At 38.4% G+C, this 12,648-nt stretch overlaps 1 protein-coding gene and 1 long non-coding RNA gene across 13 annotated transcripts in view; one reads left to right on the top strand and one right to left on the bottom strand.

Moving 5' to 3' along the window:
• Positions 1-12,648, bottom strand: part of TBC1D4 (TBC1 domain family member 4) — a 172,429-nt gene that overhangs the window by 66,336 nt on the left and 93,445 nt on the right. The window contains exon 1 of one of the 12 annotated variants that reach the window (XM_044779856.2): positions 5,093-5,168. The exons of 9 other annotated variants lie outside the window; for them this stretch is intronic. Coding sequence is in view for 1 of the 3 variants with exons in the window: in XM_070519953.1 (XP_070376054.1) it covers positions 2,500-2,553 (54 nt within the window). In the remaining 2 variants the exon portion in view is untranslated. Of the gene's footprint in view, positions 1-2,499; positions 2,569-5,092; positions 5,169-12,648 lie in introns of those variants that run through there. 2 more of the 12 variants (XM_070519955.1, XM_070519953.1) reach the window with 2 other exon arrangements.
• On the top strand, positions 7,888-12,498 carry LOC106843095 (uncharacterized). The gene is made up of 3 exons (XR_001401102.3): positions 7,888-8,222; positions 9,514-9,573; positions 11,335-12,498. It is a non-coding gene; the product is annotated as an uncharacterized lncRNA (long non-coding RNA).

Consider the following 12,648-nt stretch of genomic DNA (forward strand, 5'->3'; position numbering starts at 1 on the left):
GATGTGGAGCAACTGGAACTCTCATACACTGTATGCAGAAATGTAAAATGGCAACACCACTTTAGAAAACTGGCAGTTTCTTAGGAGTTAAACATAGACCTAACTCACGACCCAGTCATTCTACTCTCAGAGATTTAGCTAAAAGCTCTGAAAACATGTATCCACACAAAGGCTTGTACACTAATACTCTTAGAACCTTTAGTCATTATATCCCCAAACTGGAAATAACCACAATCTTAATTAACAAGTGAATGCTCACTAACCATCAGAGAAATGCAAATCAAAACCACAAGAAGATATAGCCTTACACCTGTTAGAATAGTTATCATCAAAAAGACAAGAGATATCAAGTACTGTAAGGATGGGGAGAAAAGGGAACACTGTTGGTTGGAATGTAAATTGGTGCAGCCACTATGGAAAACAGTATGGAGATCCCTCAAAATATTAAAAATAGAACTATCATATGACCCAGCAATTCTACTTCTATGTGTGTACATACATCCAAAGGAAACAAAATCACTATCTTGAAAAGATATCTGCACACGGAAACAACCTAAGTGTCCGCTGACAGATGAATGGATAAAGAAATATACATAATGGAATATTATTTAGCCATAAAAAAGAAGGAAATCCTGCCATTAGCAACAACACAGATAGACCTCAAGGGAGTTATGCTAACTGAAATAAGTCAGACAGAGAAAGACAAGACTGTATGATCTCACTTATATGTGGCATCTAAAAAAATGTAACCCAGAGATAAAGAGAACAGATTGCTGGTTACCAGAGGCGAGGGTGGCGAAGGCAATGGGTGAAGGGGGTCAAAAGGTACAAACTTCCAGTTATAAGACAAGTGAGTCCTGGGGATGTAATGTACAGCATGGTGACTACAGTTAATAATACTGCATTTGAAAGTTGCAAAGAGAGTATATATTAAAAGTTCTCATCAACAAAAAAAAATTGTTAACTGTTTGTGAATGATGGTACCTAAACTTATTGTGGCAACCATTTCACAATATTTACATGTATCAAATCATTATATTGTATACCTTAAACTAATGAAACATTATATGTCAGTTAATCTCAATAAAACTGAAGAAAAAAGGGAACGGATAAACAAAATGTGGTATAGTCACACTATGGAATACTACTTATCTCTCACCTGGTTTACTGCAATAACCTTTTAAGTGGTGTCCCTTGCCCCCTTCAACCTACTCTCAAGTCAGAAGGATCCTTTTCAAACTTAAGTCATGTTTCTCACCTGCAATCCTCCAAGGTCCCCATTTCATTCAGGGTAAAAGACAAGATCCTTACAATGTCCTAAGAGCCCTGGCCATCTTCATGTGACATACAGATAGATTAAATGTGCACTGTGGCTATGCCGCCTCCGTATGACCCTTAGATAGTCAACCTGGATTTTCATCTTTAGCCTCTCCTCATTTCCTCTGACCTTACTCCTACACTATGCTCCCTCTCACTCACTCTGCTCCAGCCACACTGGCCTCCTAGCTACTCCTTAAATGCCAAGCACACTCTCTCAAGGTCTCTGAACTCCGTGCTCCTACCCAGATAAGTGCATGGCTCACTCCCTCATCTCATCTACATCCATGCTTTCATGCCACCATGTGAGACAGCAGTCACCCCCCCCCCACCCCAAATCACACACACACAACACACACACACACTCTTTGTCTCTCTGGCACAGCCAGCATTCCCCTAGATTTTTTCTCCTACTTTATTACTCTCTATAGCACTTTTAAACAGACTTTTTTTTAAAGATTTAATTTTTTTCCTTTTTCTCCCCAAAGCCCCCCAGTACATAGTTGTATATTGTTCGTTGTGGGTCCTTCTAGTTGTGGCATGTTCTATAGCACTTTTAACATTCCGTATAATTTACTTGCTAGAATATAAGCCCTAAGAGAGTGATGATTTGTCTTTTTTCTCTTTTTGCATTTTTTTCTTTGCATCCTCAGAGCCAAGAATAATTCCTGGTACAAAGTAGGTACACTCAATATCTGTATTGGCAAAAACCAAACAAACAAACAATAAAAAACAACCTTTTTTATCTTTGGGAAAGAGGAAGATCATCTTATACTCAGGGTTGCCTCACATTCAGACATATTTGGTACATTTTCACATCTTCTCCACCAATTCTAAAACCAGAACTTCTTCTCTTTCACATAATTATTTGGGATATACCACCAGAGCATTCACAGTTCAAAAATCACAAGAACTGGGCCAGCCCTGGTGGTCTAGTGGTTAAGTTTGGCGTGCTCTGCTTCAGCAGCCCAGGTTCGGTTCCCAGGCGCAGACCCACACCACTTGTCTGTCAGTGGCCATGCTCTGGTAGTGGCTCACATACATAAAGAGGAAGATTGGCAGTGGATGTTAGCTCAGGGCAAATCTTCCCCAGAAAAAAAGAAAACACAAGAATTTTAGTTTGCTAGTCAAGTATTTCCTATGAACAAATAAAGTCCAAATGCTATAGTTTCAATGACTCACCCTGAACACTTGACACTTCTCAGGGAAAAAGTCAGGTGTTTTGTACAAACGCATGACCAGCACCCTTTGCCCTCTGTCATTGTCTTTTTGCCTTAGCCTCAGACAGGCGTCAAAACTATGGAGAGTGAGCTGGACATTCAACTCTGCAAAAAGTAAAATGATTCAGGTGGGTTAGGCAAAACCCTCCAAAAGATGCTCCCTTCTTCCTCACTAACCATATTTCATTAGACTTTTCATCTGATTTTGCAATCCAAGTGCTCCTAAATTTCCAAGTGTCCCTACAGAATGCAGAATAAAAAATATCTATAGAATTTTTTTGAATCCACAGAATTTTGATCTTGCTACAAATATTTAAATGATTATTAGAGGTATATTCTACCATTGAGACTGCAAACAAAGTCAATTCAACCTTAGTTGTGTCAATTCCTCTGTATTCCATGTTTGTACTTTTTCTCTACCCTTATATATTGAAAGCTCTTATGTGAAGAAATGATTAGAGGCTGAATTTCTATAGTCTCACAGGACACTTCCCTGTGACCACAGGTAAACGCTTAATACCTAAATGTAACTCACTTAATGACCCAGTTTATACAAGCAAAATGTATCATCTCGACTAAACTGAGTAGGTAACTTAATCTTCCAATAATCTGAGTTGTTAACTGCACCATAAAACACAGATTTTAGTTGCCTTGAATACCTTCTCTCAGCTCATGAGTGTGCGGCTTTCGATGTCCTGGGCTGCAGAAAGACTAACACAAAACCCATCTAACAACATTCGGCTCTGTTTTTACTTATCCAAAGACACACGTAAAAGTTCAAGTTATAGAGCCCCAGCCTACACACTCAGAGCCCACACCAGAAGGGACACTGATAAAGCAAGGGCAGTAAAATATTCATAGTGGGGAAATGAGTTATCAGAGAACCAAGGAAACCTTCTATTGAGGCATTTATTTAAGGCATCAATCAGAAGCAGCACAAGAAAAATAAAATCTCTAGCCAATACTTGCATGTACACATGGTATTTCGGAAAAACAGTATTCTCTTACAGGACACTGTTAACTGACATATACTTATATGTATATTGACCGTATATGTTTTTGAATGAGTTTGACTCCTTCTATGTTTTGCATCTTTCAACATCTCATTTTTTTTCCTACCATTATACTGTAAGCTCTTAAGTGCAAGACTGAGTTGGGGAGATCTCGTGTCTTCCTTGAGCTCTTACATGTGACCCCTGGGAACGTATTCTGTGCTCAGAAGAAACTGAGTGACTGTTGTCAGCAAACAGAGGTATATAAATAGTAGTGAACGACTACCCAGAACTCTGATAAAAGTTCTCCTGGATAGGGGCTGGCCCCGTGGCCGAGTGGTTAAGTTCGCGCGCTCTGCTGCAGGCGGCCCAGTGTTTCGTCGGTTCGAATCCTGGGCGCGGACATGGCGCTGCTTGTCAGACCACGCTGAGGCAGCGTCCCACATGCCACAACTAGAGGAACCCACAACGAAGAATACACAACTATGTACCGGGTGGCTTTGGGGAGAAAAAGGAAAAAATAAAATCTTTAAAAAAAAAAAAGTTCTCCTGGATTGAGATAGTTTTAGTAAGTTTTTGTTGCCGACTCAGGAGAGAGCTAGCTCCCCCCAAAAATGGAGACCTGTGGCTTTTCACGCTGCTCATTGATCACCCCAACTAGGAAGTAAATGTGTGTGTCAGGAATGTCCCCAGATGCTATGGAGCACGTCAAGCCACGGACTCAGGGTGCAGACTCCAGTTATTCAGTCTGGCCATGAACAACGCCATTGCTCAGAATGTGCCTACACACCACAGAGCCTGATGAGGATTTAATGCCAATTCAAGGAAAAGTTTTTAGTCTGTGGCAGTACATAACCTTTAACACAAAACAACAATAAGGAAAAAGACTCTACCGAATAGGAATTGAGAGGTTTATATTCCATCCCTGTATATTCTATCCCCAGCTCTGCCAGGAAACGTGTTATTAATCCTGCATCCTAGAGTTTCCTCACCAGTAAAGCGGGGGACCAGATAGATGGTCAATAAGATCCTACCTAGATCCAAATTTCTACGCGTTTACTTGTGCATTAGTGTCAATACAGGAGTAAGATAACATACATTAAAACAAGATGGAAAATCATCTCTATTATTAAGCCAGAAATATTATGTCACTGAAATTATTCATTTCCATTAACACACAATAATCAATTCAACAAGCGATAAAATGAACGAGGCTTTTTCAAATGCCTCATGATATTTGGAAAAAGCACAGTGCCCCCTTTAGCTACTATTTTGTCGTTACACCTTCAGTGATCTCACTGAAATCATTTAGATTCAAGTATCAAAATTCAGACATTAAAGTAATTCCTCACTCTAGAGAGAAAAAAAGATTACCACTACATCCCCAGAGGTCATGCTGTTGCTTCTCATTAATTATCATAATTAGTTATCCCCACTCCAAGAAATCCAATGATATTGTAAAAATTACACTTGACTTCAAAAGAAAACAAATTCTACAACTAGCACACATTGATGTTTCACAGGAGAAAAATCTGGATAGTAAAAAGCACTAAGGAAAGATACCTTTGTCAGGAAGCCAGTTGAAAACTGGAGTCGTTCTCCAAGTGCACTGAATATACGTCAGTATTAGCCCTTTGTCGCACTGAAGAAACTCTCCTTCTTTCTAGATAAGCCAGCATTAGTTTCGTTGTATTGTTAAAGTCCACGTTATCACTATGCAGCCAATTATAAAACTTCCCAGGAATAACCGTTACTATTCAAGAGTAAAGTATTTCCTGACTCTGCAATCAGGAAATCCACTGACTGTTCAGGACTGAAGAGCAGAAGCTTCAGCTTTCTTTAAAAAAAAAACGTTTTAAATTTGCCACCATTGTCTTTCTTACACTGTTTAAATAATCGCAAGTCTCTGAGGCTTATTAATTATGAAGATAAGAGGAGATTAATCTATACTACAATGTCTTTCTTCTTCATAGAGTTCATTGATAAATAGATGACCACAGCAAACACTTAAAAATGGATACAAATATGAATGTGAGAATAAGCTTCTTAAAGAAAAAGAAACGGGTAAATTCTTTTACAATTGATATGAGCTTAACTGCTTGATTCGTTATTAATCTTTTTATAATAATTATAGTAGGCACAGCAAGATTTAGATAAGTACAAAAAAAGAGGGAAAGGTAGAAAAAGAAGTTGAGGAAAAATACTAGGAAACATTTCAAGTAAACTGAAAAAACTGCCTAATGAGAACAATTTAAACTAGTCAATCAAAGAGAGACGGTAGGGAAAAGAAACATATTTGTTCTGGAAGTCATATATGCCTTTAGGGGACAGGTAGATTTCCTTTCTAATTCTGTTTTACTTATAAAACGATTAAGATTAGCTCAGCATTTTGAGAAAAGATTAATTCAGTCATTTGATGTTATAATTTCTATTTGGCTTTTAAAATCTCACCTTCAAACAACGGAAAATGATCGGAAGGTATCTACGTGCCATGAAACAGTTCACTTATATCAAGGAAACACTAACCATTACCTGAGAACCTATGAGGTTTTTCCAGACCCAGTTATTCTAGAAGCATATTCAATTCGTGTTGTCTTTTTAAAGATTTTTTTAATATCAATAAGAAATAAAACTGATTTTTTTTTTAAAGATTGGGACCTGAGCTAACATCTGTTGCCAGTCTTTTTTTTTTTTCTTCTTCTTCTTCTTCTTCTTCTCACCAAAGCCCCCCAGTACATAGTTGTATATTCCAGTTGTGAGTGCCTCTGGCTCTGCTATGTGGGACGCCGTCTCAGCATGGCTTGATGAGCGGTGCCAAGTCTGCGCCCAGGATCTGAACCGGGAAAGCCCTGGGCGGCCAAAGAGGAGCACGCAAACTTCACCACTCGGCCACAGGGCCAGCCCCAAAACTGATTTTTAAACCATTTTAACATGTATCCAAAAGTACTTCAGCTATTCTTTGTATCTTTGTATTATTTTTTGTAATACTTTGTATTATTATTTTAAGATAAATTTTGCACAGTTAAAAGAAGTCTAATTATTACTAGGTCCAGATTCAAAATCCACTAGAGTGATAGAGTGATTTTAAAATCACAAAATTTTAAAACTAAAGGTGCCCTTATGAAATCACTGGTCTGCACTATCTTGTTTTACAGATGTGGAAACAAACTGTTTACATCCAAAGTTAAACCAAAAAAGAAGAAAATAATGAGATTACGAGAAACGAGACTATTTGGGGCAAAAAAAATCACAGTATCTTTGCAATTTACAGTGCGGTCATACAAGTTGTCTGGTTTTTGAGTCTTGGGCTTCAGCCAAGACAGTTTCCTCTCAGCCCAGGCTTTAGTTCTTAGATATTCTCAGCCACTTTGCTCCAAACTCATTTTTGACTCAGCTCTTCTCTAACTGCTGCTTTCTTGGTGGCCTCTGAGTTACCTCCAGCATCAGAGAGAGAAATCCCTTAAACCTTTCTACTAAGTTCTCCCCTCCCACTCTGTCACACTGCTCATATCGTTGGATTCCTTCTCTGGAAGATATGATTTGTGCCTTTATGGCCTTTCCAGATTTGCAAAAGTGATCAGATATAAAATATACAGGGGTAACCCACAGAAAAAACCCAGGGAATCATGTGATTTGATTACGAGAACGGAATGTCCTGAGTAGCGGCTAAGTTCAGTGCTAAAGGAAAATATGAATGTCCCGAGATAGAAGATGGGGTAGGAGATAAGAAGCCAGATAGTGAAGGATAGGCAAAGACGGCCTTTTCAAATACCCTTTCAAAAGCAAAATCATTAGTTTAAAAGTGGATTAGTCCACAGCATGGTATATTAGAAAAGTACATAACATGCAGTTAGAGACTTTGAGTTTAAAGCCCCATTTCAATATCTATTATTGTCTGTAGAAAAGACAGTATACCCTTCTCAGCCTGCAAAATGGGAATCAAGATGTTTATTTCAGAGGTAAGCTGAATTAAATTAAGTGTGCAAATGTGCCCGACACCATGCCGAGACAGTGAAAGCATTCAATAATGTTTAATTCAAGCCAAAATCTAAGTCTGATTTGTATTGTATAAGGAGATGAAAGAAGTGAGAAGCTGCTGCTAAATAAAACAATGCCGCCTTCATAACATTTAAAGTATAGTTGGAGGGGGTGTAATAAATAAGTAAAACATAAAGGACTTTAGATAGCGAAAATTGCCAATGAGAAAAATAATGCAGGGAAGGGGGACAGGAAATTTGGATGGGGTGGCAGAATAGTTGCAATTTTAGAGAAAGGACTGTCTATAAAATATTTGAGTAAAAAACTGAAGTCAGCAAGAAGGTGAGTCATAAAGATATCTGGGGAGGAACATTCCAGGCAGACAGAACACCACGTACGAAGGCCTTGAAGCAGAAATTTGCCTGGCGTTCAGGGAACTTTGAGGAGCCAGTGTGGCTGGATGCGAGTGAGTGAGCAAGAGATTATGGAAGAGGCCACTGTGGGGACTATGTAAATCATGCAGAGCCTTGAAAGGACTTTGGCTTTTACTCTCAGTGAGACGGAAAGGCACTGCAGAGTGCTGAGTTATGTGTTTAGAGGGCCCCTTTGCCTGCTGTGTGGAGAAAAGATGGCAAGAGTGATGGGGCAGGAGCCTACTACACCCAGTCAGGGCGAGCCAACGGTGGTTCACACAGGAGCAACAGCAATGGAATTGGTAAGAAGCTGCAGGCTTCTGGGTAAAATTTTAAAAGCACAGTCAACATGATCTGTTGATGGATCTAATGTGGGCTGTATGAGAAGGAGAGGAGGCATGGATGAACTTTGTGGGTTTTGGCCAGAGGAACTAGAAACATAAAGCTGAGAAACAGGTTGGGGGAAGTAGTGGCTTAAGAGAGCAGGAGCTTAGATTTGGACATGTTAATTTTGAGAAGCTAATAGACACGGAAGGGGAGATCTCAGTAGGCAGCTGAATACACATGTCTAGAGCTCAGGGGAGAGGACAAAGCTGAGAAAGAAAAATTGGAAGGTATTAGCATATAGATGGCATTTAAAGCCATGAGATAGATGAGTTCATCAAGAGAGTGAGTATAGAAGACAGAGAGTGAGCAAGTGAGAAAATATGAGAGAGAGAGAGCCCACAAGCTAGCTAGACAGAGAGAAATTTCTCCAGGGACCAAGGAGTGAGGCAGACAATGATTAGAGTTTGGCAGATGGAGAGATAAGAGCAAAGAAAAACACAGCAAGAGCCAGGGGTAAAACCAGGTGAGAATGGTATCCTGAAGCCAAGTAAGAAAGGTTTCCAAGAAGGAGGGAGTCATCAGTATGAGATCATAGGTGACTTTGACAAGAAAAGTATTGATGGGGGCTTAGAGCAAAAGCCTTACTGGAGTAGGTTCAAAAGAAAATTTCAGGAATGAAATCCAAACAATAGGTACAGACACTCTATTAGGGCAGCAGCTGGAGGTTCAAGTGAGTCAAAAGTGAATTTTCTCACAGATGGAAGAAATGACACCTTCCAAGAGAGTATCCAATAGAGAAGGGGAAATTGATGATCTACAGAAAGAGGGTAGAATTGCTGGCAATGTCCTTAAGTAGGCAAGAGGAGACAGAATCTAGGCACAGTGGAAAGGTCTGAAACTGACCCAGAGGTATGGACAGTTCATCTCAAAGGGAAAGGCAGAATATAAAGGCATAGAGGCAGGAAGACGTGGTGGTGGGAGTCTGCAGAATTTCTCCTCCGACTGCTTTAATTTCCTTCGTAAAGTAGAAAGCATGCTCATCAGTTGACGGGAGCATGGGGAAGAAGATCTAACAGAGTACTGGAGAGTGAACATTTCATTTAATTCAAGGCTGACTATAGGCAGAATTTTGAAGTGAAGTTACCTTCAGAATACTCAGGCTACCCTTTCTGTGCTCTGATGGTGTGGAAATGTGACCCTTGCAACACCTAATGGAGAAATTTGCATTTTAATCTAAGATTTAACTTGAGAATTCAAATATTTTAGGTGAAACTTGGGAATCAGTCAATAACTAGAAGAGAGGTTTTGCACTTGAAATGAAACCATGTAAGTAAACTGCTTTATTTGCCTAGTATGAGATTGGGAGCTATCCCATAGAAGTAATATTTATATAAGGAATAAATTTTGGAAAAAGTCTGCATGTAGTCAGGCAAAAAAAAAAAAATATATATATATATATATATATGGTGCTGTACCTTATCAAAATAAGAATAACGCAGTTTGATTATAAAGTATTTGTGTCACCTGTGAAAAATAATTTTACAATTCTTCTATTAGATATGGATATTGATATAAACATGACCAAAAAGATGAAATAAGCCAAATCATCAACCCCCAAAAATCAAACTTCTTATTGACGAGTAATCAAGAAAGTTAATCTTCCAATTTCTAACTGTAATAACACAGAATAGGGGCATCTAAGAAACACCCCAGAAAAATTGTAATTTGTTCATTTATGCTGGCATTATGAAACCCATAGTTTCAAAGGCAGCATATCCCTCTATCCAACCACAAAGCACTTTCAAATATCAAACTGCTACCTGTTTATTCAAGAGGAGGCTTTTTATTCATGAGATTAGTCCTATTAATTGCTTCATGCTCACATTTTTAAAAATATACGGTTAAAAATCAGTAACCCTCTAGCCAGGCTAAGAAAAAAAGAAAGAGGACACAAATTACTAATATCAGAAATTAAAGAGGGGATATCACTACAGATCTCACAGAAATTATATATGTCATTATAAATTTGTCCAAACCCAGAGAATGTACAACACCAAGAGAGAACCCTAAGGTAAACGAGAGACTTTGGGTGATTATGATGTGTCAATGTAAGGTTCATCCTTGGTAACAAATGCACAGTTCTCATGAGTCATGCTGGTAATGGGGGAGGCTATGCACGTGTGGGGCAGAGTTCTATGAAAATCTCTGTATCTTCCTCTCAATTTTGTTGTGAACCCTACATTGCTTTAAAAAAAAATCACTAAAAAAAGTATAGTTCAACACGATTTGTATTTACTACAACAGACACTAGAGGGAGCTTTCCCACATAACTAGTTTATCTAACCAAAAAAGAACATCAAAAGTGTTTTTATAATACTGAAAAAATGCCACTGTTTATAAAACATTATTACTGCTGCTCTGATTTTAGACTTATAAAATTAATCACTGGCAAGTAAGTTAGCCGAAATTTTAACTGACTAGACAAGTTTGGCAATAAAATTAATGTTAATGAAGTTAGACTGAAAAAATTAGAGTATATTAAAATCAGTATATCAAAACTAGTATCTTAAAATCTTGAGAACATTTAATCTGTTAGATATTTTCAAACAGGATGCAATAAATATAATAAGAAAGACAAGTCTTGGACCTTTACCATGATACCATTAAAGTATAAAGTCATCCAAATGAACAGCTAAAACTGGACACTTAATAAGTAATTTTAACTTATGAAATATCTGAACTCCTGAGAGGAGAACTCTTTAAGCAAGGCTTAGTTGTGAAATGGAATGGGCCTTGGGAAAAGAGGCCACCGAGCGAAGGCTGAGTCCAGAGGGACCTGGACATGACACACTCTGGCTAAGATCAGTAGATAAAGCTGTAATATTATCAGGAAGCAAAAACACCATGGATTTCTCAGAAACCTATTTTTGTCCTGGCCTTCGTATTACTTCAGATATTTATACCATCCCAACAGATTTTTCACCCTGCAAATGAAAATAATATGACATTCTTGAACCTTTATTCAAAGACAACAATTACTTGCACACATTACCATTAACCACTAAATATGAGTATTTATTGGTTTAGATCTCCCTTCTTCAAAGAAGAAAAGTCCTAACTGCCTGCTACCCAAGGATAAAAAGGAACACACACATTCGTCTCTCTCCAAAATTAGGCTGGAAGGAAGGCAACAGCCAGCAACCAGATGCCTAGCCTCTGACCTGGATTTGCACTTTCCGTGGGTGAAGGAAAAGCACTGTCTCCACATAGTGACGACTCAGAGAAGAGCTCTAGACTGCACTATATTCAACCCTCACAGTGGAATTAAACTCCTGCAAACAGCACAAGTCATAATCGTGCCCGATTCAGCTGCTCCCAGTGAAATGAAAAATTAGTACCATGAAATCTCGCAGCAACACTTGTCTTTCTAGCTCATTCCTTCTTCCTGTTTGCAACTAGGATGAACGTTCCCTAGAAGTTTCTGATCAGAAAGACTATTTTCAGAGCTGATACTGGCTGTCTGAAGACATTCTTCTTTGTTCATTAGTATCAAAGGCCCCCCTCCTCCCCTTCTCCTGTGTGGTCTGGCTAAATGATACCAAGGGAAAGCATATAATGATTTAGGTGATTCAAACAACCTCATTTGCCTGTCATCTTTAATTACAGAGAAGAAGGAAAAGCTTGAGCCTTTCAGAGACATGGAGTACAAATATATTCCTTCTTTGCACTTCACAGACATCTGACGTGAAACCAGATTAATGAATATAGTACTTCCAAAGCAATAAACTTCTACCTTTGAAGTCTCTGAAATGCCATTATATTGCTTGAAAGCCATCTGGAAGAGGGCACTGTCATGACTAGTCTTTGCCCAGCCATAACGGGCCCTATGCACCCTTGGATGTGCCCTGTGGACAGAGATCTCCTTTCCCCTTCAAGAGAACTCGATCTCATGACACTATTACCTTTCAATTAATTGATCTTTCATGATTTAAGATTTCAAGTAAACTTTGGTAACTCCATATACCAAAGCCCCCCCAAAGTATTTTTACTTATCAAATTTTATGTATGTCAAACATTTAACTGCCAAATTTTAATTCCTTGAAGGAAACTCTCATGTTAAAATTTTAAATAAAATGTGTGGCACTGAAATATTTTTCATGATGTAAATGTTTTTCATGATGTAATAGTCATAATGTTCTAACACCAAAAATGTTTCCTCATATCTATATTAAAAGGATTAATGATCACAGCAATGCTTCAATGCTGACATTACAATTAACATGACTGAAGATCAAGGAAATTAAGGAAATCTGTTCAGTGGCTACTAATAATTAGCCTGTACAGTATGACGTGACTAGAATTCATTTTCATTAAGATTTCCAAACAAGGGATCTATCTGAG

Source organism: Equus asinus, chromosome 11 (assembly GCF_041296235.1).
Source record: "Equus asinus isolate D_3611 breed Donkey chromosome 11, EquAss-T2T_v2, whole genome shotgun sequence".
Taxonomy (NCBI): Eukaryota; Metazoa; Chordata; class Mammalia; order Perissodactyla; family Equidae; genus Equus; species Equus asinus.